This window comes from Ixodes scapularis, unplaced genomic scaffold (assembly GCF_016920785.2).
Source record: "Ixodes scapularis isolate PalLabHiFi unplaced genomic scaffold, ASM1692078v2 PGA_scaffold5__190_contigs__length_132052651, whole genome shotgun sequence".
Taxonomy (NCBI): domain Eukaryota; kingdom Metazoa; phylum Arthropoda; class Arachnida; order Ixodida; family Ixodidae; genus Ixodes; species Ixodes scapularis.
This window is the reverse complement of record NW_024609880.1, coordinates 9,990,943-10,015,347: the sequence shown is the minus strand read 5'-3', so window position 1 is coordinate 10,015,347 and position 24,405 is coordinate 9,990,943. Positions and strand designations below refer to the sequence as shown.

The 24,405-nt window shown below is 44.5% G+C and overlaps 1 protein-coding gene across 1 annotated transcript in view; it reads left to right on the top strand.

Annotated features, from left to right (window-relative positions):
- The first annotated feature begins 9,259 nt into the window (after positions 1–9,259).
- The window catches only part of LOC121838041 (retinol dehydrogenase 12-like), a 55,487-nt gene continuing 40,341 nt past the window's right edge, over positions 9,260–24,405 (top strand). The window contains exons 1-3 of the mRNA XM_042294021.1: positions 9,260–9,446; positions 16,088–16,327; positions 19,286–19,378. Coding sequence (XP_042149955.1) covers positions 9,260–9,446; positions 16,088–16,327; positions 19,286–19,378 — 520 coding nt within the window. The remainder of the gene's footprint in view (positions 9,447–16,087; positions 16,328–19,285; positions 19,379–24,405) is intronic.

Genomic DNA, 24,405 nt, shown 5'->3' with positions numbered 1-24,405 from the left:
TTGAGGATGCCTAGCAGGGGCTTGTGGTCAGTGTATATTGTGACGGACCTTCCAGCAATATACTGATGAAAGTGTTCCACTCCGAACACTATGGCCAACCCTTCTTTGTCAAGCTGGGCATAGTTCCTTTCACTCTTACCGAGCGTTCTAGACCCGTAAGCAATGGGAGCTTCGCGGCCTTGGTTGTCTAGCTGGGCAAGTACGGCTCCTACACCGTAGGGAGAGGCATCGCATGACAAGAAGAGCGGCTTATCAGTATTGTAGTGCGCCAGGACCTCTGCTGACGAGAGGAGGCCCTTCAGCGCTTGGTAGTCCTTCTTATTTCGGGACTCCCATTTCCATGGCACATTTTTTCAAGCAAGCGATGCAAGCTTTCGGCCACAGTTGCTCGATGTCTGAGGAACCGATTGTAGAAGGCAATCATTCCAAAAATGATTGTAGTTCCGACTTGTCTCTTGGCTCTGGCGCTTCTACAATCGCCTTGACTTTTTCTTGTGTCGGCCGGATGCCTGCAGCATCAACTCGGTATCCGAGGAATTCAACCTCCGACATGTCGAAATGGCACTTTTCTTTCTTGACCTTGAGGTTAGCTTGACTCAAATGTCGTAGAACTGCTTCGAGTCGCTCTAAGTGCTGGTCCTTGGTGGAGCCAGTGATGAGGATGTCGTCAAGGTACGTGGCGACGCCCGGTAGCCCAGCAAGACATACGTTCATAAATTTTTGAAAGATAGCCGGGGCTACAGATACGCCGAAGGGTAAACGCTTGACGCGGTACAGTCCCTTGATCGTATTGATGCACAATACCTCAGACGTAGCTTCATCGAGTCGAAGCTGCTGGCAGGCTTGCGCCAAGTCAATCTTTGAAAAGTGCTTTCCTCCACTGATTGTGGTAAGGAGCTCTGGTACAGTCGGCAGTGGGTAGGTCCCAGGCTTGACAGATGCGTTGACTGTGCTACGATAATCACCGCAAAGTCTTAGCGATCCATCCTTCTTCCTCACTACCACTACTGGAGTTGCCCACTGAGAAGATAGGACAGGTTCTATTATTCCTTGTTCTTCCAAGCAATCCAGCTCCTTCAGCACAAAATCCCGGATAGCGAATTGAACTGGGCGGCACTTCAGGAACTTGGGTGGTGCGTCCGGCTGCATTGGAATAGATACTGGTGACCCCTTGTGACCGTTCTGTAGTTCAGTGAAAACATCTTGGTATCTATCCAAGACGTTCTGCAGTGAGGTGGAGGTCACGGCGTTCACTCCAGAAAGGGAAATTCCCAACGGTGCAAACCAGTCCCTGCCGAGGAGACTTGCTCCTTGTCCTTTTACAACACGCAGAGTGAGTTCGACTGGCTGCGTTCTTGCGGCGGTTGTTTTCAGGACGTTTACCTGAATTTTTCCGAGAACTGGCAGCCTTTGCCCTGACCAGGTATACAGTTGCTTCTCTTCAGACTGAAGTTTCGCTGTTTCTTTAGACCATAGTCTGCGAAAGGTTACTTCACTGATGAGCGTGATTGCAGCTCCCGAGTCAACTTCCATTTGCAAAGTTTTACCGTCGATGGTGAGGGTAATCTGAAAATGGGGTCGACTTGGTGATTAATCATACGTTTTGTAGAAGGTGTAAAGTTCTGCATCATGGTCAGCACTCGACTCACTCACTTGATGAGTCTTCTTGCTTTCTCCTCGTCTTTTCTTTGAGATACAAGCCTTCTCAAGATGACCAATCTTTTTACAGTAATTGCAGGTGCTCTTGCGATAGCGACAGTCCCGATTTTTTGGCTTTGCCGTTGATCCAGAATCGCGTTGTTTGGAGGAGTTCTGATGGATCTTGTAAACATCGTCTCTCATTTTCGACTGATGAGTTGTCGTTGATTCCATTGCCTTAGCCAAGTCAAACGCTTTCTGCAAAGTAACGGCTCTTTCAGAGAGTAATCACTGCTGGAGGTGAACGTCTCGAAGGCCACATATGAAGCGGTCGCGTAGCATAACTTCCAGTGGAAGAACTGTAGATGTTACTAACTGGTCCACTGACGCTTGCTGCATCGTGCTCCCGGCGCCACTTGCCGATTGTTGGGTAATGGAGCCGCTCGGCGCTTGTGCGGTTGTCGTGGCAGATGCCACGGTCGTGACCGTTGTTGTGCCGAAGTTGCAATCTTTTGCAAGAGCTCGCAGAGCATCGACGTATTCGGGAATGGTTTCGTGAGGCTCCTGATCACGCTTGTGAAATCGCCATCCCCTGAGTAGTTCCGATGAACCAGAATCGAAATGGCGTGATACACGTTGCATAACGTCGTCGTAGGAGACCCCAGATGGCACTTGTGGGTGAAGTAAATCCCGAACCTTGCCGTAGGTTTCCTCCCCACAGAGGCTGAAGAGTAGCGCTCGCTTCTTTGCCGGGTCTGTCACGTCGTTGGCCTCGAAATAAAATTCGAGCCGTTCCTTCCAGGACGTCCAACTCGTACCGGGAGTGTAGTCCGGAATTCGACCTTGCGCCATCCTCGCTGAACCATTCAGGTTTATCCCCGTCGCCAGTATTCTGTGGTGGTCTATTTACATGTTATTTACAGGAGAAGACTGCAGAGATCGGTGTTGAGCTACGAGCCCTGCAAACATGTCGCTAGCTCAACCAGGAACAGTGCGTGAGGCGTGGCCCGTGCTCAGGCCGCGCGTCTTGGCTATTGCAAAATGAAGACGACGAAGTCCCATCGTAACAGCAGCATAGCGAGGACTGTCTGTGATCACTCTTGACGACATAAACATTTCTTATTTAATGAATCATCCGTCCAAAAGTGGCGCTAAATTACTGAATTCACGGACAACTTTTTAAAGGAAGGTAAATGAAGATGCTCAAAGATACTTCCGCATTCGGTCAGATCACACGTTCTTCAGTAGGTTCCGCAGAATATTATCGATTCGTTCTTGCCATCTTATGGGGCAATTGAAATAATCCTATATTTCAAAGCACCGTATGCAAGACTGCTGACAATAGCTCTGCGCACATAGATCCGAGAAACAGGTCTAAGGGTTTACAAAGGCCTTCTTCTGATTTAGGTACAAATATAGGTCAGGTCGGTGTTCCAAGCAAGGTCAGCCTCAAACTAAACGCACGCTTATTTCACTAAATTGACGTAAGAAATCGCCGTACTGAAACAAGAAGCACAATCTGAGGTATGAATCAACAGAAGAATGTTAATCACAGTTTATTCTAAAGAACTACTAGAACATACTAAACAAGTTTTTGAGACGTTGATATTGATACAGTTGTCAGGAAACCAGTTCATAGCGGTGAAAGCAGCTTGTTGTAACATTTGTACTGCAGATGTGTAGTTGGTGTGACATGCGACTAAATGTATCGTCGGCATATTGAAAAATATAAAAATGTAAGACGCTTTCTAAAAGGCCATTCACATAAATATTAAAGTTTTCTAAAATGTCATTCACATAAATATTAAACACCAAGGGGGAGGTAGTAGATGTTTGTGGAACACCGCTGGTAAGAGGCACCTCTCTACTGATGTTGCGAACTCAAGGAGTAACAGCCTGCGAACGATTAGAGAAATAATTTGGAAGAAGAGGTAGAAAAGAAGAAAAGAAGGAAAGAAGAAGAAGAGGACGCTTATGTGCACTTAGAACGGCGCAGCTGGTGATGTGCAAGGCTGGGCAGATAGGTGAAAACCTTTACGCAGAGTGCCTGCCAGCCCGCCACCCACCTGCGGAAATCTAAACAATTCGAGGGGAATCTCAATGCTGTTTGAGGCGAGGATTCTCAATGCTCGTTGTCGGCGGCAATTAGCATCGCGACCGCATGCGCCATCTCTTGTCTCTCGTGCGAAGCGGCGATGTATTGTTTGAAGACCGGTGGCTTCGCTGCGTTTCCATGGGAGCTAAGCCCTTTTCTTTCAATACATTTTCCTCAGGTAAGTTTGCTCTTTGCAAATTTTACAAGAAAAAATGCATTATCTTTCGGCAGCGCTGCACAAAACCGTAGTGCGATAGGTTAAAAAACTGAGTTTTGCGGTCGATATAAAGAGCCTGGCCGCTCCTTGGGACACCCAGTAGTGTTGTCTGGTAACGTGAGCCCGTCAACATTATTAGACCTATCAACGTTGGGTGCCAAGTCGCGGTGTGCGTGACGTCACGCCCCGTGACCCTGTTGTGTAATGTCAAGTCACGTGACGCCACAATGTAACGTGACACTGTCACCTAACGTGACGTCACAACACCACAATCTGACCGGGAGACGTCACACTATGGCAGGTCACGTCATGTCGCGGCGTGACATGTTGCCAAACTTGACACCTTACATCACGTAGAAGTGTAATCCCGCGTTATGTCACTTTTCGAAGCGCCAGATATTTGTGTAGATACTTTAAATGAATTCGCATATGGTACGTATGGGCGGTACAGCAAAAGAGAGCGTTATTTATTTTTTCATCTTCCCTGGTGAGTAACTTCGGACTAATTTGATATATTCCATACCACTATAAAAGGCACTGTTAGGGAGCTGGGCTTTCGTACGTATTTAATTTCAAAGGATTGAATGCCCCACGATCATCTGGAGGAATTTTGATATTTAAGTAACCAACATTTTTTTGTCTTTAGTTAGTGCACTCTGGTCAACTATGCAGCTTTTCTATGTCTAATCCCAAATATTCATATCGATTGACATGTCTTACAACATCTTGTCCCAGTGTGAGGTAACAAATGTGCCTCTGAATGAATAAGATTCTAACCAGATGCAATGTTCTTCATTTTCTGTGACTCGAGGTGCCCCACTTTAAACTATTTTCTCTGACGCAAGTTGTATACCTTTCTGGAAAGGGGGCTGATAGAATTTTACTGATGTTAGTATTAGAGTGGTGCGATGCAAATAGTCGTGTCAGCAAATTCACTCGACTTGAAAAGTGTTTTCATTGACGATATCAAAGAGGGGTGACAGTGAGGTGTGGACGAATCACACTAAAACACTAAGGTAGGGCGAGGTAAAGTTACAGGAGGTGTGGGATATTCGGGAGAGAAATTGTATTTCAGAGGATATGAACGAGAGTAATATATAAAAGGCAAACCCAGGGTAAGAATTCCCCATTTGTGCTCTGATGTGTTTAAAGCTGTTTTCTCACAAATACAAGTTTTATATCAAGCGAAAATAATGTGTAGAGACGGATAAGTCAGATGAAATTGATTCAGTAAGCTTTAGTTGTAAGCAACTTAGTTTTCATAAAGAAAAAAAAAATGAGTATTTGTTGGTTTTCTTGGCGCGTTCGTCTTGTCATTTATACATAAACAGTGCTCGACACTTTAAACAAAAAACCGACTTACTGGCTTATATGCCACTTTAAGCATTTTTGGGTGACTGCATAAATTGTATCAATGCTCAAGGGCAAACTGACACTTAATTAGTTTCTCTGAACGAGTGTAGAAAAAGTAACGTCACCGGAAGTGATACAGGGTCGCACGCTGCTTACCAGGGTCATATTTATAATTCAAGTAAGTAACCAAAGTAAAACGTAAAAAAGTGAAACGGAAATCTTCCCGTCACTGCAAATAATTGCGTGAGTAACCTCGTGCCATCGTCTTCAGTGCACCTCTAATGCGCCGATGTTCAGCGATGCGGCCAGTGTGACGGCCGTTATGCAATGTAGTCTGCCATGATTGTTCTATGTTAATTCTGAAAGGAGTTTTGCGCTGGAGCGAATGCGACAGAAATAACAGGGTTGTTTCTTATTGCTTCTAACTAGTACCTAGACAGTAAGAAGAAAAGAGGAGACCGGCAAACATCGTGCAGCGAACGGACAAAGGAAAGGTGCGCATTTATCAGTATAGATATCAGATTTGACGCAACGTCGAATTCTGGCTTATATTCAGCAGTTTTAGCCGAGGGTGCTTGTATGAACGTCAGTACTACAGGACTCCAAAAGGGCTAGCAATAAGGTACAATATTGTTTCCCTTATTAATCTATTTTTTTTACATATTGAGTGGTGGGATGTCATGAACGCGTGTGATGTTACCCAATTTCATCCGGTTGATGAACATGAAATCATTCAAAAATACGAAAGAGTTAGACAAAAAGGACGGACAGGACAATCCTTTTTCGCGAAAAATGTTTGTTCTGTCCGTCCTTTTTGTCTAACTCTTTAGTGTTTTTGAATCTATTACCAACGCGCTCAATCCAATTTTATAAAATCTTTATTTGATTATTTCGTGACCTTGTAAGAAACAAAAAAGTACCTCATACTTTTCTAACCAAATCATTATAGGGATTTCCTAATGCATTTAGTCGACCTTTGTGCCTCTTTCTTGCGCGGCGTCATTCATTCAATATCTGAAGTGTTATAGGTCATTAAATATACTGAATAACTACGTCATTTAAATGCGTAAGTGTCGTATCATACTATTTGCTTTGCAACGTCGCAATCTCTTTGGTACGATTTAAGAATGGGGAAGGCGGGTATGAGTAAAATTTTGTTTGTTTGTCGTGATTTCTCTTTAAAAGTGTTCTTAGCCCAGCGATTTTATCACCAATATTATGCAAATTGAGTAAGAAAAGAATTTCAATCAGAGCCTTTTAAGTATTACTTCACACCGAGGAAACATTTAGTATAAAGCGATGCAGCTAATTACAATGAAATACAATATATTAATTCAAATTTAACATACCACAATTGTCTTCAACACATAGCAGCTGGGAGCAACGCAGAAAGTACATCATGGGAACCCGCCAGGACGTTGTTAGTTACGTTAAAGTTGGCTTCGTAGCAATAAAAAACAATTGTTTTAAGCATTTATAGGAGGAACAGAAAACCGCAGGTTAATAACTGAATGATCACTCGGCCGCTAAGTGAATGCATGACATCAGCTAAGTAGTTCATTCCTGAAACAATATTCGACATTTGTACGTGTAAAATTGTGTAACTTTGCTCAAGGAGCTTTTAACGGGATGAATTGCCCGGATCCTATTCTTTAGCGTGTATTCAAAAAGTACAAGTGTACTTTAACACCCTTTCCAATTACTAATTTAATTACTCTTTAGAAGGTAAATGCTTCCTTTTGAATGGATATATGCCAACATAGCCGCAATACTTACGTTGGGTGATATAAACAGTGTCAGTAAGTGTAGGCCAGTTTTGATTTACAATTTGGGCTTCAAAATCATGTAGATTATTGCTCACTTCAATATTATAAAACCTAAAGAATGAAACAAATTTGTTTGGCCCCATCAACATGATTTGAGACATAATTTGTGTAGTGTCATTCAGTTTAGTCAGCCTTCCCATAATATAATGGCTTTATAAGACAAAGCCGTGCAAGTTGACTTTGTAAGCAAAAAAGCGCCGAAAAAATACAGGGACACAGACGAAGGGAAACAGGACAAGGCGCACTCTCAACTGATGTTTATTGAAAAATTCACACGTTATATAACCACACACACACACACAAAAAAAAAATCTTTTCTTATCTATCTACTCAGCCCGCGTTTCAAAAATTCAAACTCATTTGTAGATAAGGATACCGACGTGTCACTTATACAATTCTTGTCTCTGGTCCTAATTGCATACGCCTCGTGTAATTCCCGCGACACTTTATCTTTGTATCTAGCCAAAATCTTGGTGTCATTGAAGGCCGGGGTGCAAGAGCATCTATTGCAATGAATTGCAAGGTGCCCCGAAGGCGTCGTTCTTGTAGAGGCAGCGTGCTCTCGGGTGCGATCATTAACGCACCTGCCCGTCTGGCCCACGTATGTCATCCCACACGTCATGGGGATTTCATAGACGACGCCAGTGGCACATTCAACGTACTTATTTCGATGTAGGAGGATTTCGATGTCTGTGTCCCTGTATTTTTTCGGCGCTTTTTTGCTTGCAATGAACCAACTGGCCCAAATCTCCACTTTACTTGACTTTGTATTCTTGAATTTCCAGAAAGCTTCTGATACGGTTCCACGTAGTCCTTTTCACATAAAATGCCACCCTCAGGATTGCTATACAGGATTACTTCAAGGATCGAATTTGGAGCCGTCGCTTTTTACGAATATTAAAACTACAACAACTTTAATATTATCAGGCATAAAGTGCTACTCCGATCACTGCGAATTTAACAGAAGTGTGCGCAATGTTCCTAATGTCGACGTCTTGCAACATAACCTGGGATCCGGGTTTGGTCAGCGCGACAGCGAAAACGAGATTTATTATCAATCTCGAAGATCCAGTTAAGATAGCGTTTGTGGGCGGTTTGTGTGCTAACGCAAGCCAAGAAAGCGGTTTCTCTGCCGCGAATCGTCATTTCTGGGGGCAAATAAAACAAGCAGACGCCTCACGTCGTCTGGTAACACACCGGACAAAAAACCTGATCGTCTGCTTCGAGCCCAGCTCCACCGAGAAGTGAGATCGGACGAGGGCTAAACTTGTAATCGTCTTTTATTTCACGTTGGAAACCATTGACAACCTGCGCTTCGCTCGGAAATCGCAAATTATTCTGTGTCGTTCGTAAGCTGACTTCGATCGTTTGGTGAAGGGTAACAAACGGCAAGAACATTAATGACCGCAAGACCTTTCTCGCTATTTGTATGTTCATCAGACGGTCTCACCAAAATATCACATATTTGTGAGCTCGAGGACGGGCCAAAAGCATCCCATTGGTTGGTAACGCGAAATGCATGGCGCCACGTCCAACCACCAGCCGAGAGCGATCTCTCACTCAGCTTCACCTAAATCGGACCCCTGAACTGTTATAATGGGTCTCACAATGGTGTGATCAATCTAAAAGGTACTTACACATAAGATATTTGGTATTTCTTTGACCGGGAGCCGTTAAAGTTTTATTCGCATCACAATCTGACAGTATCTAGCAGTGTAGTCTGAATCTGCCTGAAAACTCGGGTTTGGGCTAGCTAGTCCATATTAATTCAAAAGTTGTCTTCGTGTCTTTTGTGTCCTTGTTTGGTTGGCGCTTTTTAATCTTTTTAGTTAGTCTGAATTTGGTATGAAAAGGAACAAGCACATAGGTCATTCAACTAAAAGAGCTTCAAAAATGGCAGTCGTTTTTAGCAACTGGCGCCCAAAACAAGAAGAGCAGACACGTTAAAAAACCATAAAACACTCAAGCGAGTATTTAATTATCTATGAACATTACTAAATTGAACTCATATTTAGTTTTCTTCATATTGCAGGCAAGCGCTGAAATTGGCCGGATCAAATGCTTCGAACTTCACGCATCCAAAACCATCATATATAACCAGCTTGTTGACCTGATCTGAAAAGGAGCACCATGAAAAAATGGAATGCTTGTCGGATATGGGAATTGCCTCAGCTGCTCTGGATGACTCTGGCCAAGCTTGTCCTTTGGACCGCCGCCGGCGCACTGTGCCTATTCGCGCTCTTTGTTCGGAAAGGGGTGTGCAGAACGGAAACAACCATGGAAGGAAAGACCGTCATTGTGACTGGGGGAAGTTCAGGTAAACTACGTTGAATTACACGCACGTGTCTGTTGGCACTGCACGTAAATCGGTACGTAGTTTGGAGTTCATGTTCTCCATTCTTATTCACTTGTCTCTCGTATTTCTGACACTTTTATGTTATACAATATTCGCGATTGCTTTTCGCTTCATTTTTTATGCTACCTGGACAGCATTGTTGATGTCACGGTATAAGTAACTCTGTTACGCTAGCTTCTGTTAGACACATAATAACATATTTTTTTGCCGGAAAACATCAGGAGAGAAAGCCCCCGTCCTCTGTTTAGCCACGGCGTTTAATAAATATCGCCTAGCCGAGCAGCACCTCGGATACTTCTTTTCAGTTCAAGTCGAGACGCAGCCGACTCTGTGAGCTGACGGGACAAATCAGACGGAGTCAAAAAGACACCATCAGGGTGCTCGTCGTGTTTCTGCATGTGTTCTATCATGACTCAACCAGTCAAAAACAAAAAAAGGCCCAGTGATTTGCGCTTTTGACGCTCCTTGATTGGTCCCATAAGCTGGTAGTGTCGGCTGTGTTTGGACTTCAAGGTGCCCTAAGAAGGTTTCTGGGATCGCCTAAATATGGCGATAACTCACCCTGCTGGCTCTAAGCATCATAGAAATTTCTAAATCATAAAAACACGCGGCCGATTTTTCTATTAAAAAAAAACAATTAAAGCTTGCAACACACCGAGGATATCTCCGGCGAGGAAGGAGCTTGTTCCGAAGCCAGGACCGCGTCAACCAATAGCGAACGAAGGATCCTCGCGCCTCCGACCGGTGGAACCGCGGAGTGATATCTCGAATATGCGTGCGGCTGGTTGCCCATACAGCCCGGACTCCGATTCAACCCATCGAGCGCGCGCTCGAGAGCTGACGACCAAACATATCACTCCCGCGAAAAACTTAAAAAAAAATATATATATATTAATACGCTGTTTTTGAGACGATGATTGCAGTATTCTGATTTCTCTTCACGGAATTTTTACATTTTTCAACTACTCTAATTTGATTTGATCATCTACAAAAGCCTGCGCATTTTGTAAGAACAGAGTTTGCAATCTCAACGAAATGTCGCGTTTTCATCGGCCACATGTCCTGCTGGCTGCCGGCACGATGCTTCTCTCATCGCAAAGGTGACCTCAGTGTGGTGGAGCTTTGATTGCTTTCTTAATAGGGAAATCGGAAGCGCATCGTTCCGATTTATGGATTTCTAGGATGCTTAGAGCCCGCGGAGTGAGTTGTCGCCATATTTAGGTGATCTCAGAAACCTCCTTAAAAGCACCTTTAACCTTAAACAAGGTCATTAATTAATGCACTCATTGCACATACCTTCAAAATTTTGCCTGTCTTTTTCCCATGCAAAATGTCCGGCTTTAGAAAAACTGGGACCAAGGGGCCACGCCCTTTTTCCCAGTGTCGAAAAACGCTGTGCTCAAAAAAAAAAAAAAACGGTGTAGCCGTCAATTTATATATAAAGAATAACGCCAAATTATTGTGCTTTTTTATTTCTAACGGTGTAGCGGTAACGCGTTCCTGCTATTGTGGGGTAACGTACACTGTAAAAAAAAATCCCGTCAAATTACGGAAATTGCCGTTAATTTTTGATGCCGGTACAATTTCCGTTGTCTTGCATAACGGTCACAGCATTAACTAGGTATTACGTGCATGACAGTAATGAGGCCCTACGGTTTTTGCTCGTAACTTGACCCGTAGAAGCATGGCAGAAAACCGTAACTCTCATGTACGTGATCCACAGATACGGGAATTGTTCCGGCATCGAAAATTAGCTGGCGTGTTGTCCGTAACTTGCGAGGGCAAAAAACCGTAACGGTTAATAACTGAGCTGCACGTGATGTGCAACGACTGAAATCGTTCCGGCATCGAAAAGTAGCTGGAGTGTTGTCCGTAACTTGCAGCGGCAAAAAACCGTAATTCTCAATCACCGAGCTGTACGTGATGTGCGAAAACAGGAATCGTTCCTGCATACAAAATTAGCAGGTGTGTTGTCCACACCTTGCAGCGTCGGCCACAGCCTGTTGAACCGCTAGCTGCAGTGACTTAACAAAATGGATGTCTAAGTGAACAATAATATAGCAGGTAACGCGTCCCCTTATTTTGCAAGTAACAAGTAGTCTATTTCGTTATTTTGTTTGGTAACGCCTACAACACTACTTGTGGGTGACATAAAAACCATAGCGCTACTGCGCTGCTTTTCAGAAGGTGCTTAGCCGGGAATGTTGGGAGGCGTATTCGGAAAAGCTTGTCAATTAAGTTAACTGGCCTTTCGGCATCCTGATTGGAGCGTTTTCGTGGACGTCCCATCACCTGCTTTAAGGTGGAGAGTGAGGAGAATGAAGGCGAGGCTTACCGTATTTGCTCGAATAACAGCTGCACTACTTATGAACCAGGCCCTTGCGTCTACTTTACCCCCAGAACACATATACAGCCAATCATTGCGTTGCGCATACATAACATAGCGAATATTCAGATCGAGAACACGATACTCCACACAAAAGCAATCCTCTCAGATGGTACCTTGCACGAAGACGTTATCTCTCTCCTGTAAACAGCTGGAATCATGCTACCGATCGCGATGATTGGCAATCTACGTGTTCCGCGGAAAAGCGAACCCTCGGGTTTTTTCCATAAACAGCGTGGCTATTACTCGAGTAAATACGGTAGCTAAACACACCTCAGGGATTCACAAGATAGCCTTTAGCAACCTCCCAGATTTGCTTACCCGATAAGCGTAGGCAAACGTGTTAGCAGGCTAAAGGCTAATGAGGAATAACTAAGGCCTGATTTCTAAGATTCTCCCCCTCCCCCTACCTCTTCTCTCTCTCCATCCGTAAAGCAATCGACGCGACGTTCATGAAAACGCTCCAATCAGGGGGCCGAAAGGCCCGTTAACTTACTTTACAAGCTTTTCCAAATATACAGTCGGCATGCCTGAAATGTGGAAGGATAGATTAACTAGGAGTAAAACTTGCAAATCAAAAGCGAGTTTGAAAGCTAGATGGGGATGAAAAGAAGTGTGATGGCGGGGTAATGTAATAAAGTGTTAGTTAACACGCGAATGTTTCTGAAAATGATAATAAACAAATAGTTTTTCGGAGTGTAATTTTGGCGGCCATTTGACAACTTTTTTTTTAATTCTTGCAGTTTCTCTGGTGCCACCCATAACGGGTTCAAGCGTAGCGTCTGATATATTTTTTTTTATCAATTGACTCATTGATTTTATGTAGAAATAAGGTTATATTAACTTCAGGGTAGACGCAGTCAGGCTAAAGGGTCATGTAGCTATGAAATGTGATCTTGCGACAGTGAAAACATAAAAGACTACAACACTTCAGGACACTCGATTTGTAATCAAAACAGTAGCAATTTTAGTTTCGTGCAAAGTAATCTATTATTTATTATATTGAGTAAAATTAATTTTGTTATATTCCTTTGGCGGGCAGAGATGTGCGCCCCTGCGTAAACAGCATACATTTCGTCAACCTGACTACGAAATATTGTTCCTTTCGTCAAACATATTTGGAAAATTTCACGCAACTTTCCAACCGTGCCCTTATTCTGATTCCTTCCTTTTTATAAATTTTTATGTTCACGATACACTCATCATACGTAGTTTTTTGCTCGGTTCACGATACACACATCGTACTTTGTTTTTTGCTCCAAAGAAGTAATGCGTATTTAGTAAGCCAGATGGTTCTGTACAACCCATGCCCTTTACATTATGTCTTTTTTCGCACGCATTCGCCGATTCTCCTTTTGAACGCCAAAAACTACGCAGCAATGTGATTGGAGTGAAGCTGTTGCTTGACATATAGAAAAAAATGTTTTTTGTTTTTTTCGTTACCTTTGCATGGCACTGTCCTGTTTGATTTTATTTCGTACATCTCCATCATATAAAATGAGAGAAAAAGAAGATAGCTGAGGGACAGCAGGATATTTGTCAGTTTATGTCTTATATAGGGAGTTTTAAAATAACGTACGGAAGTATAGCGCACGCTAGCGCCAAATTTAGGGCTTGTATTAGCGCACGCGACGCAAGAGAGTTTTAGAATAGCGTTTCTCCGTCGCGACGCAAAAACCCTATCAGCTCGCGCTTGCGACGCCACCAAGATACAGTCACAATTTTTATGTCACACACGAAATGCTGCAACTTTAGAAAAAGCAAGTCTTTTGGTTCAGAGTACTAATTTAGATTTGTTTAAACATGAGAATGCGACGCGAGCGGTTGACGGGTCGTGTCCGCTTGCGTCGCCTCGGCAAGAGAGGTCTCGTGTACTGACCTTCGCACATCGTACCTTCGCAGCGAAATGTTCGCGCGTCGCAAGCATCAAGTTGTCGGTGATCGTCGCCAAACCGAGTACAATGTCGTCCCGTATTGAAAATCGCAGTCGCGAGGATGCCGCCGACGTCGCACTCACGACGCCGCCAAAGCAGCCGCCGACATAATCCTGGAAGCCGCCATTTTTGCTTAACTCTGCTCGTCTTGGCTTTAGCCAACTTCTCATCACGAATCCTTCTTGGAGAAGCGCCAAGACTCCTTGCGTACGCACGCTGTTTCCGAGAAGTAGCGCACGCTAAAATTGCGCACGCAAAGCGGAAAACCTGGTTTGCGTTCGGAGCATACGCAGTGGCGACTGCGCTATTCTTTGCGTACGCAAACTTTTAGCGTGCGCTATTCTAAAACTCCCTAATGACGCCACATTGATTGTCGTGTTTTTTCCCCTTTGACAGTTTTTTTTGTTCAAACAATACCTCTCTTCATCATTGGCGTAAAGTTGAGATCGCTTAAATTGTGTCCTCTTTGAGATAAAAAAAACAGATTAGCTAAATTTAGGCTCATATCGATAGATTTTTTTAGAGAATTGCAGCTGCACCCGTCTAAACTAACTATGTGCGGGATTTTGCGCATTTTTAGCGGGTCACTAACGTAACAAGCATAGCAATTGTTGACGAAATAAAACATGTAAACATACCTATTGTTAGATTTTGAAGGTATCCAGGTGTTGCTTATAGGATGCAACGAACAGAAATTATTGTATTTTTTGCGGGGATCTTTTTGTCCTCACTTTTTTTTTTATGAATCCAAATTTAGTCTTAAATTAAAACGCGCCTTTAGAAAAACCTGACTGTCTCATAAACAGTATCCAACACTCCTGTATAAAAAAATCAAAGCTGCAAAACGTGCTCAAAGGTTTTTTTTTCTTTTTTTTTATATCTGAACAATATTTTTCCGCATTTTATGATCACGCAGACCAAGTGAAATGAGTAACAAGCATGTATGAGTGCGTGATCTGCGTGGAACCGTAGCCGCAGAGATATCCAGCCTTCAGGCTTGACTTGTTCAAACGTGAAATTTACAATTAGTCTCTCCTCTCTACTTTCACACCGTTCTGCGTGTATCCTTTTTTGTCAAGTATAAGATACTAAAAAAAAACGTAATTAAACTGAGCGAACAATATCGGAACCATTTTTGTCGTCCACTGATTGCTGGGTCAATGCATGCACCCGCGTAGCGCAGGTTTCTTGGGCAACAATTTGTTCTTTGTCTCGGAATCAAGAGTATTTGAAATCCATAAAAACAAGATGGTTCAAAGTGATTTGAGCATATCTTGTGGCGCATGTATGGATAAGATGACTCCTTTTAAATGGCTTTCAGCCATCTTGTTTACAACTTCCTGCAAAGGGAGCTGTAAAGGCATGAAAGCCGTTTAAAACTCCTTGTGACGCCGAATCAGAGCGCAGCTCTTGAGGAGGAGGAGGGAAGGGTACCGAGGAGAGGGTATACCCCTCCTCCCTCCTCTTCACCTCGTCATCTTGCTGCTAGTCCTTGCTCCGAGCGGCGTCGGCGTCGCCGTCGGCGTGACCGTGAGGTCACGTGACCCTCGCGATCTCACGGAGGTCACGTGGCTTCACGAGGGTCACGTGACGTCACCGGCGTCACATGACCTTACGGGGGTCACGTGACGTCCCCGGGTTCACGTGACCTCATGGGGGTCAGGTGACATTACCGGGGTCACATGACGTCACCGGGGTCATCGTGATGACGTCATCGCCCTCGTCACCATGATGACGTCATCAGTAATGTCATCGTGAAGACGTCATCGTCACTGATGACGCCATCAGTGACGTCACCAATGACGTCACTTGTCCCATAATGCCCCGTGTGGTTACGCCGACGGCGACGGCGACGCCGCTCCAGCCGGAAACGGGCGCCTTAAAGCTATGCTCTAAAAAAACCAAGGTAGAGTCGAAATTGACCTTCTTTGGTCAGTCTGGGTATCGTGGCACTAATTCGCCCAACAAGTGCCAGAGCCACGCTTCGCCTCTAGTTTGCTTGTCATGTGGCAGCTTCGGACTTTAATTCCCAAACAAGCGCAAGATTTGGACTAAACTGCTGGCTCTTCGTTTGTAAATGGCATTTATGCCTGACGTCTGGCACTTTCAATTTTATGACAAGCCAGAGAAAAGCCAGAGAAACGTCAACGAACTCTGACACTAACTAACGCCTTAGAGCAAAAAGCATATTAGGCAGAAGCTAGACCCTAGGATTGCCAGGCTTGTGCCAAGTTAGGCATTTTTCTGGAGTACTATCTAAGAAAGTATTGTGTCTCCCACAGGAATGGGCAAAGCGACCGCCAAGGAACTGGCTCGACGAAAGGCCCGCGTCATCATCGCCTGCTGTGACCTCACAGAAGCCGACCAGGCAGCGAGAGAGATCTTTGCCGAAACCAAGGTGGACGTGATCGTCAAGTACTTGGACCTCGCTTCCTTTGAGTCGGTGCGAGGCTTTGCCCAAGACGTCATCGCTACAGAGCCCAGGTTGGACGTACTGATCAACAACGCGGGCATTATGTTGGGTGAGTTGGGCAGCTATTACATAGAATAAACTAGTAACAATTCTAGTAATCATCTGTCGTGGATATCATGAGGGCTCCTTGTTACGCTTGAGTAATTGAGCCCTAACCGACTGCATTTATACTTCGTTTCATATTACGTCAGAGTTACGCGCTAAGAAATATGGAGTCTATAGTTTACGGCAAAGCTCTTAGGAGTGCCAAATCGCTGCAATCTGAGGTGCGAGCTCGGCGAATGGCGAGAATGAAATCATGTGCCATCAAAACCTCATGGTCACTGCCCACCAGGCAGATTGTCTCTTTTTAAGTGCAAACATAAGTTTATCCTTTCCATTTTCTGAGCTGACCCCTCAGATTGCAACGATTGGTTCTCCAATTTCTTCGCTGAAAAGTAGACGCTTTAAATTTCTTAAAGTATCGTCAACGCTACGAGCCGAGAAAGCCAATCAAGCAGCGTAAGAAGAGCCACGTCACGGCTTTTATCGTGTTTCCGTGGAAATGTTACTTCAGATCAAGCTAATCAAGCTCGGTGAATGCGCCATGAGTCTTCGCTTTTGATGTGTGCGTGTTTCTTTTAGCCTTTGAACGCGTTTTGACCTATGGTGAAACGAAGTCGAAAAGAACGCAGTTGTGAACAAACAGTATGGCCGAGCATAGCGTGGGCTCCCAAAAATTTACCCATGAGGGACCAGCGAGCTGTGTTGACGGCTTTTCTAACCTGAGGAAGCGAGAGCCCACGGCCGACACTTTCTATTCAACACTGTAAAAAAAAAAGTCTGTGCGTCTACTTTCACGCACAGCACTCGGAGAGCCAATCAGCGCAACTTGCGGAGGCAGTTCAGCGAATGACAATACCGAAACATATGTTTAGACCAAAAAACGCAGTCTGAGTTGTGACATTAAGCAGTGTAAAACGTCACGCTTGCATTGCTTAATGCCACAACGCAGTCTGCGTATTTTGGTCTAAACATATGTTTCTGCATCGTCATTTGCTGTGCTGCCTCCGTAAGTTGCGCCGATTGGTTCTCCGAGTGATGTGCGTAAAACTAGACGCACATACTTTTTTTAGAGTGAAGGGTGACCAAAGTGTAAGATAGACAGGTGGGGAAACGGCCCATAGAAGCCCACCGCAGCGCCGTGACCTGATTGTGTACTCGTCTGCTTGCAGGTACCCCCGATTAGCGACAGAGGGTGCTGCGGCGAGAGGAAAAAAAATCGGAATCGGATTTGCATGGAATTTTATGGGAGAGTGCGAACAATTAACTGAGAGCACGACAGTCCTTTATTGAAAATCCACGAAAAACCATCTCCGTCAGTTTAGCCGGTCGACACCGGTCGCCCACCTGGAGTGAGAGTTCGCGGTGTTCCACATAGATGGCGCTAGAGAAAAAGAGAAAACCGAGGGGGACACAATTCGGTCGCTCATTTGGCTCTCGTTTCCCCACCTGTCTATCTTACACCCTGAGAGTGACTGAAAAATTAAGAAACTCCGGGCAAATCTTATTAGGTTCACGTGGTTCGCTTCGTGATTGGTTGTTCGACGTACTTTTCGGCGAATACAGCAATCTCATTGGTTGTGGAGCAATAACGAGCTGCTTGGACTCGCCACGCCTGCGTTTCCTGAACTGTCTGTGACAGAATAGTGTATGCCCGTAATCAAATGCAAAGAATGATGCACTACACCCTAAAAAAAAGTCTGTGCGTCTACTTTCACGCACACCGCTCGGAGAGCCAATTACCTCAACTTACGGAGGCAGCTCAGCGAATGACGATGCCGAAACATATGTTTAGACCAAAAAACGCTGTCGGAGTTGTGACAGTAAGCAAAGCAAGCGTGACGTTTTGCATTGCTTAATGGTATACATCCGAGTCGTTTAACAGCTTGTACGCTGCGAGTGTCATGTTGCCGAAAACGAACGGAGCGTGCGCGCGTTTATCGTAGGTGGCCTTGGCACTGCGAGAGGACGAGTACAGCAGTACTGCACCCTCGCCCTTTCGCTGATAAGGGTCGTGGTCGTCGCGGATGAAGGAGGAGCACGTACGGCCAATCGCGGTTGCGCTGGTGGACATGTGATCGCGCTCCTCTCTACAAGCTCTTCCTCGTGTGCTACGTGTCTACGCGTGTGCTACGTGCACATGTCTACGCAGTGTTCATGCATAGGCACGTAGCACACTCGTAACAATCACCACACGAGGCAAAAAAAAAGAAACGTGATGTCACATTACCGCGCGACGCAACATCAACGAAATTTGCAGTCAATCATGACGCAATACAACCATTGAAATGTCACACCTGCTGACGCTGTTCATTCGCATCACGACGCTTGAACGTCGCACAATATTTTCGGTGTTTTTATGGGCCAATTTCGCCGTGTTATCGGGGACGGAGCAATAATTAGATGCTCGACTCGCCATGCCGTGCTCTTCAGCTCTCAGTGACTATATGCGGAACTCGGATTCGTCTGCTTCTTGCGCAGGGGTCGCGATGATGTCAGAAACACCGAAAACATTAGGCGCAAACAAAAATCCCGACTACGAGAAGTCGTAAACAACAAGTGCTAAAATGCTGCGACCCCCAAATTTTTATTTTTGGGCAGTATTTGTTACTTTTTTTTACTCAATCCAGAAGTTTATTTTCAACGCTGGCCACGCTAATATCCTGCCGACAATTGAACCCTAGCTTCTCTCCCATCATTGGCTGCTCGAACAAGCACGTATGGCTAATTGAGGTCACATTTGCTTCGCATATTTTTGACCGCAATACAATAAAATGTAAGTTTCAATTTTTTTTTACTTCCAGGTTTATATCATAGGGTACTCCCAACAGTAGAGAAATATGCGAGGCGACCCATCTCTTGAAGTTTTACTTTGACAATTTGCTACATAGTAGATGTCAATAAGAAGAAAAGTATGCCTTCACATAACGCTCCTCTTCCGACCATTCTGTTGTGCTCCACCTAGGTTCTGAAGAGGTGGTGCTGACTCTGGATGGCTACGAGCGTGCTTTCCAGGTCAACTACCTGGGTCCCTTTCTCCTCACCATGCTGCTCGTGGGTAAGACACTCTCGCGGACGTAAGCTTGTGGCATTTCAGATTATTCTTGTAGTTTGGTGAGTACCGCTGACCTCTACGAATTGAGACCAATTTCCTTTCGTTCGTACTAACTGAAAGGCCATCCGACTAACGCGTAGATACATCATACTGTGCTTAGCTTGAAGATGACAACAGAAGAATTCAGGTGCGATGCGGACGGCGGACGCCCGCCCCTTTGTACATATATCGTCTCTTATTTCTCCACCTGTATTTTAATGCAAAAAAAAAAAAATTGCCTCATGGAGCGAGCTGACGCCATCAGTTTGAAGCAAAAAAACGGCTCCTCGTTTCCGGCGCCTCCTATTCCATTGGCTGGCGCGCGCCGACGGGGCTCCGATTGGCCGCTCCGCCATAACCTCCGAGATCCCGAAGCGCGCGCGCGCTCTAGTACGTAGCAGACGACAAAGGGAGCGGACGAGCGGCTTGCATGCTTTCGCATTCACAACTCATAAGAGATGCTTAGGTGTCCCTTAAGCTTTTTTTTCCCTTTTTCTTTTTTTTTTTTTTCAAATCCTACAACAGAGCTTTGCAGCAAGGAGAAAGTTAATGAGTGCGACAATGTGGCATGCACTCTAGGCTCAAGAGTTAAAAAAAAACGCAGGGCATGGTGAGTCTTAAGTTTTTTTATTAACGCCTTGGATCTAATGAGATGTCGGCATTAGACGACAGCAACGTTGAAGGACAAATCACGTAGCAAGAAACGAGAGCATCATACGTCCTGCGTTTCTTACGTAGTCAGCGAGTGTAAATATAATAATACCTTTCGTTTTCATCTAAGCGGTCGGGGAGGTTGGGGAAAAAAAGCTGAATAATCAACTTGACGAGCTCTCTCTTCTCCGGAAATTATACAATCAAAGATCACGAAGGCATACAGCTCACTACGTACATACATTACGCAAAAGCTGTCCGCATATTCAAACAAAACCAACAAAAAACATAAATATACAACACATGTAATCAGAAGACAACATAAAAAGCACCATAAAACAACTCAGATAATGACTATAAATGCAAAAAGACTCGAATGAGCTGTTTTTATATACTCATATTTGCATAAGAAAGAATAAAATGAGATCTATTTTCAATGCTAGTTCAAGTCGTAGATTTAATTTGTTTTCATTCAGCAATTCTGAATGTTTACTTTTTCATAACTTTTTTTCATGGCTTGTTTTGCACAAAATAATGCTTAAAACGCCGGTGGTAGGTGTGGGATATCTGACCCGTTTTCTGGATAAGCATGCAAATTTAACTTGAAGATGCGTGGGATTTAATAGTTTGTCCTTAAAGCCTGAACTGAAACGATAAGCACATATCTTGGGAATGCGCATTACACAATATTTCACAGGCAGTAGGGCATAGAGGGGGTCATGTTGCCGCGCCCGCAGCTGGCCAAGTAGGCAGCGCGCGCGTGGCCTAACGGTTATCGCGCCTGCCTCCCACGCGAAAAGTCAAGGTTCGATTCTTGGGAGCGACGCATCTTTTGTTATTCCTGCAATTTAGTTTCTGGTAAATTTGAGAATCCTGATGGGCTTGTCCGATGTCCGAATGTTCTACGTGTCGAACATTCTACGCCGATTATTCCAGAAGCTCACGCATGTACATAAGGGGCTCCGCGTGGCGAGCCGTAGTCAGTCTCGCCCCAGCGCTCGATCCTCCGGTATCGCCGACATCGACGCCCGCGACTCTCTGCTGTTTTCTTTTGTTCCCTTTTTGTTTTGGGGCACAAGTTCGCCCCATTAAACGTTTAGTTTCTTCAGTTATCATCGCCTCACCAATTGTCATTCGTGACAATATGAAACGTTTTCAATATTTCTTATCCTTTCCTTTCAATAAAGACATATTCTCCTACTTCTGCGACACGCACGCACACGCACACACAAAAACACTAAGTACTAAGGACAATTTAAGTCTGATATCACCCGTGCAACATCTACCTCTTCGCTGTTTGACCGGTATATCTTGGGGTAAATCCTCGTATTCCACGTTCCGATTACGACATTTTCTCGTTAATGGCTTGCTGCGATATTCATTACCCGTATTTCACACATGTGCGAGCAACATAAAGAATCTCCAGACTGGACAAAATAAATCTTTACGGTTATGTCTCAGATTGCCATTAGACACACCCACGATGCAAACACTTCCCAAGCTGAAAAAGTTCCGCTTGAAATAATCTGTATTCAGGAAATTCTCCGCGCGTATCTCCGATATAAAAATCGGCATCGTCAACATCCCCTTACGAGTGCACATTTGAGGCAGCGGAACGAGGAGTTGACTTCATCGCATATCGCACTTATGATATCCCACTATTTGCTGTCTTCAACGAAGCTTCACATTATTCACTTTAAATCTTGCCTCCGCCCACTGTGTCTTTACACATAAACGGGGTTGAGAACAAATCTTCACTGTCCAAGATTGTACTGCTACAATACACCTTATCACGTGTATATATATACCTGGATTTATGCATATATTTACCAACGAATCAACAAGTGAAATCTCCGCGTCCTCAGGATTGTTCATCCCTTCTCTAGAACTAGTTCACTCATGGCATTAAAAAAGGCACCGCAGCACATTCTGGACTGCAGTCTACGGCAACAATGTGTCCTATTTTCAGAATCACAAGCAGTACTAAAATGTATAAAAAAAAACGCTTAGCAAATCATCTAATCCCGCGCTTGTTTCTGAACTTCTATTTATTCACGACACGGCAGCAAACAATGGACAACACATTGTCCTTCAGTGGACGCCAGGTCACTGTGGTGTTCCCGGAAATGACGAAGCACACTCTGCGGCTGCAGATCGGATTCCACGCTACTACATCACCTTCGCGCAAACTGTGTCTAAACATGAACGACACTTTACAAGATCTCCAGGTCTAGTACACCCAACTGTGCCAGATGCAATGTCCCAGAGGACCTTGATCACGTCTTCCTAAATTGGTCTTACTACGATCAAGCTCGACGGTCCTTTTTTACCACCATCCTAAGTGCCAGTACAGCTGTGACTCAAAATAACGAAATCCTTTTTCTTACCGGAGGTCGACGAAGAAGAGAACTTCTTTATAAATCTCTTCTTGAGTACCTCCAAGCCACTAGACTGGCAACGCGCCTCTAGCCCACCGGCCCGCCACTTAGACCAGCCACGCTTTCGTCTCAACTGACATCGACTAATTTGTGATCTTCATACCAGGAGACAGTTCTGCAGTGCCCCTCTCCCTTAAAAACATAGCCTCCTGATTCGACCCTACTCATCCAGAGATTGGTGACCAAATCACCCCCCACCCCTCTTCTCTTCTTTTCTCACCCTCTTTCCCCGCCTATGCGAGTCTTGCCCCTGCCCAAGGAAGGCTAACATTACGTGCAGGCATCCCCTCTTCAGGTGTGTAACAACACTCAACAACAACAACAGCTGCTTGCGGACATAACGTAGATCTTTGTAAAGACGTACCATTCACAAAAGTGGACTGCCGTCAACTCATTAGAGCATTAGGAAGAAATCTTTTCCTTGAGACCTGGACATATACATACTATCACAGCTTCCCTCATCGCATTAAATCTCTTTTACAGAACTTTCTTCCATATGACCCCCAAGAGATGTAGACACCCTTCTTCATCGGTTAAGACTCAACGTATCCTACACAAATTAGCACAAATACAAATTGGGATTTTTATGCAGCCCTAAATGCGGTTCATGTGATATACCAGAAAACATTGAACATATTATTTCCAACGGTCCACTCTACAACACTGAACCTTTAGAGCTCCTGATTTCCATGCCAAGTCACCTCACGACATGAGTATATCTTCAATTTTAGGCACCACTGGCCGTCACCATGTGTCCAGCGAAAGGCCTTGAAGAGCATTTCAGCCTTTCTTAAAAATACAGGTCTGGCAGAGAGACTGTAGAGATAAAACCTGCTTATAATTTTTATCCTAATGATAATTCTGACAGTAACTGCTCTATGAATATTTGTGACTATGAATATATTTCTGACTGTGACTTATGACCAAGAATGTGAGTGCGACCCTGTCGCAATGAAAGTGTTCTGACTTGTAACCGGACACAAGCTCACCAGACAAAAGCTCACAGAACAGAAGCGCACCGGACAAAAGCTAACCCGTTTTTTTCACAGACTCGGACAAAAGCTCACCTCATTCTTTTTTTGCTACCCGGGCGAAACACGGGCTGGGATAAAGTGCGGACGCGATGAACATTGCACCATTTTTAGGATAACTGGCATCCCATCCCATGGAAAGGTGTCGACAGATATGCCATAACAGCCAGATAAGTAACGATTTGGGACCAAAATTTACGTCACTGAAAATGAGTGGAGCTGATAATCAAGCTTGCTTGACTCAAGGTATGCCGGATCACCCTTGTTCCACGCCCAAGAAACTTCGTCAACCGAAGTTTTTGAACCCGAAGAGTGACCGAAGCAGCGAAGTCACCCTTCGGTGATCTCACTTTTTCATTGTGCTTACGTCACGCTAAATGCGCACATTACTAATACATTGGTTTTCCTGGGGTTCAGGGTAATATTTGAAGTGAATGGCAAGGAAAAGTAAATTATTTCCGTCATTGACCGTCGTAAATGTATTTGCAATCAAGGATTATCTCAGGGTGATTTGAAAGGAAAACTGAAGCAAAACTTTCATATACAAACCATTGATTTGCGATTTTTTTATTTTGAAAGAACGGGAGTTGGGTCCTTTGGACAAGCACGAGACAGATGACCAGTTTAGAAAGCTGTGCGGGATTTTGCATAGGCTGGCGTTCTTTCCACCACAGAATTGTGCCCGAAGGACTAACCTACATCAGGGAAAAGTCTACCGGTGACATCGGCGACCTGCTCGACTACTTTGATTCCACGTATCTCAACGTTATGCTTCTGCTCCTTCTCCGGCGGCACCCAGAGCGAATTCTTCTCTTTGCCTGACTGTGCGCCGACGACGACCGGAGTTTCCCCCGGAACGATAGAATATGTA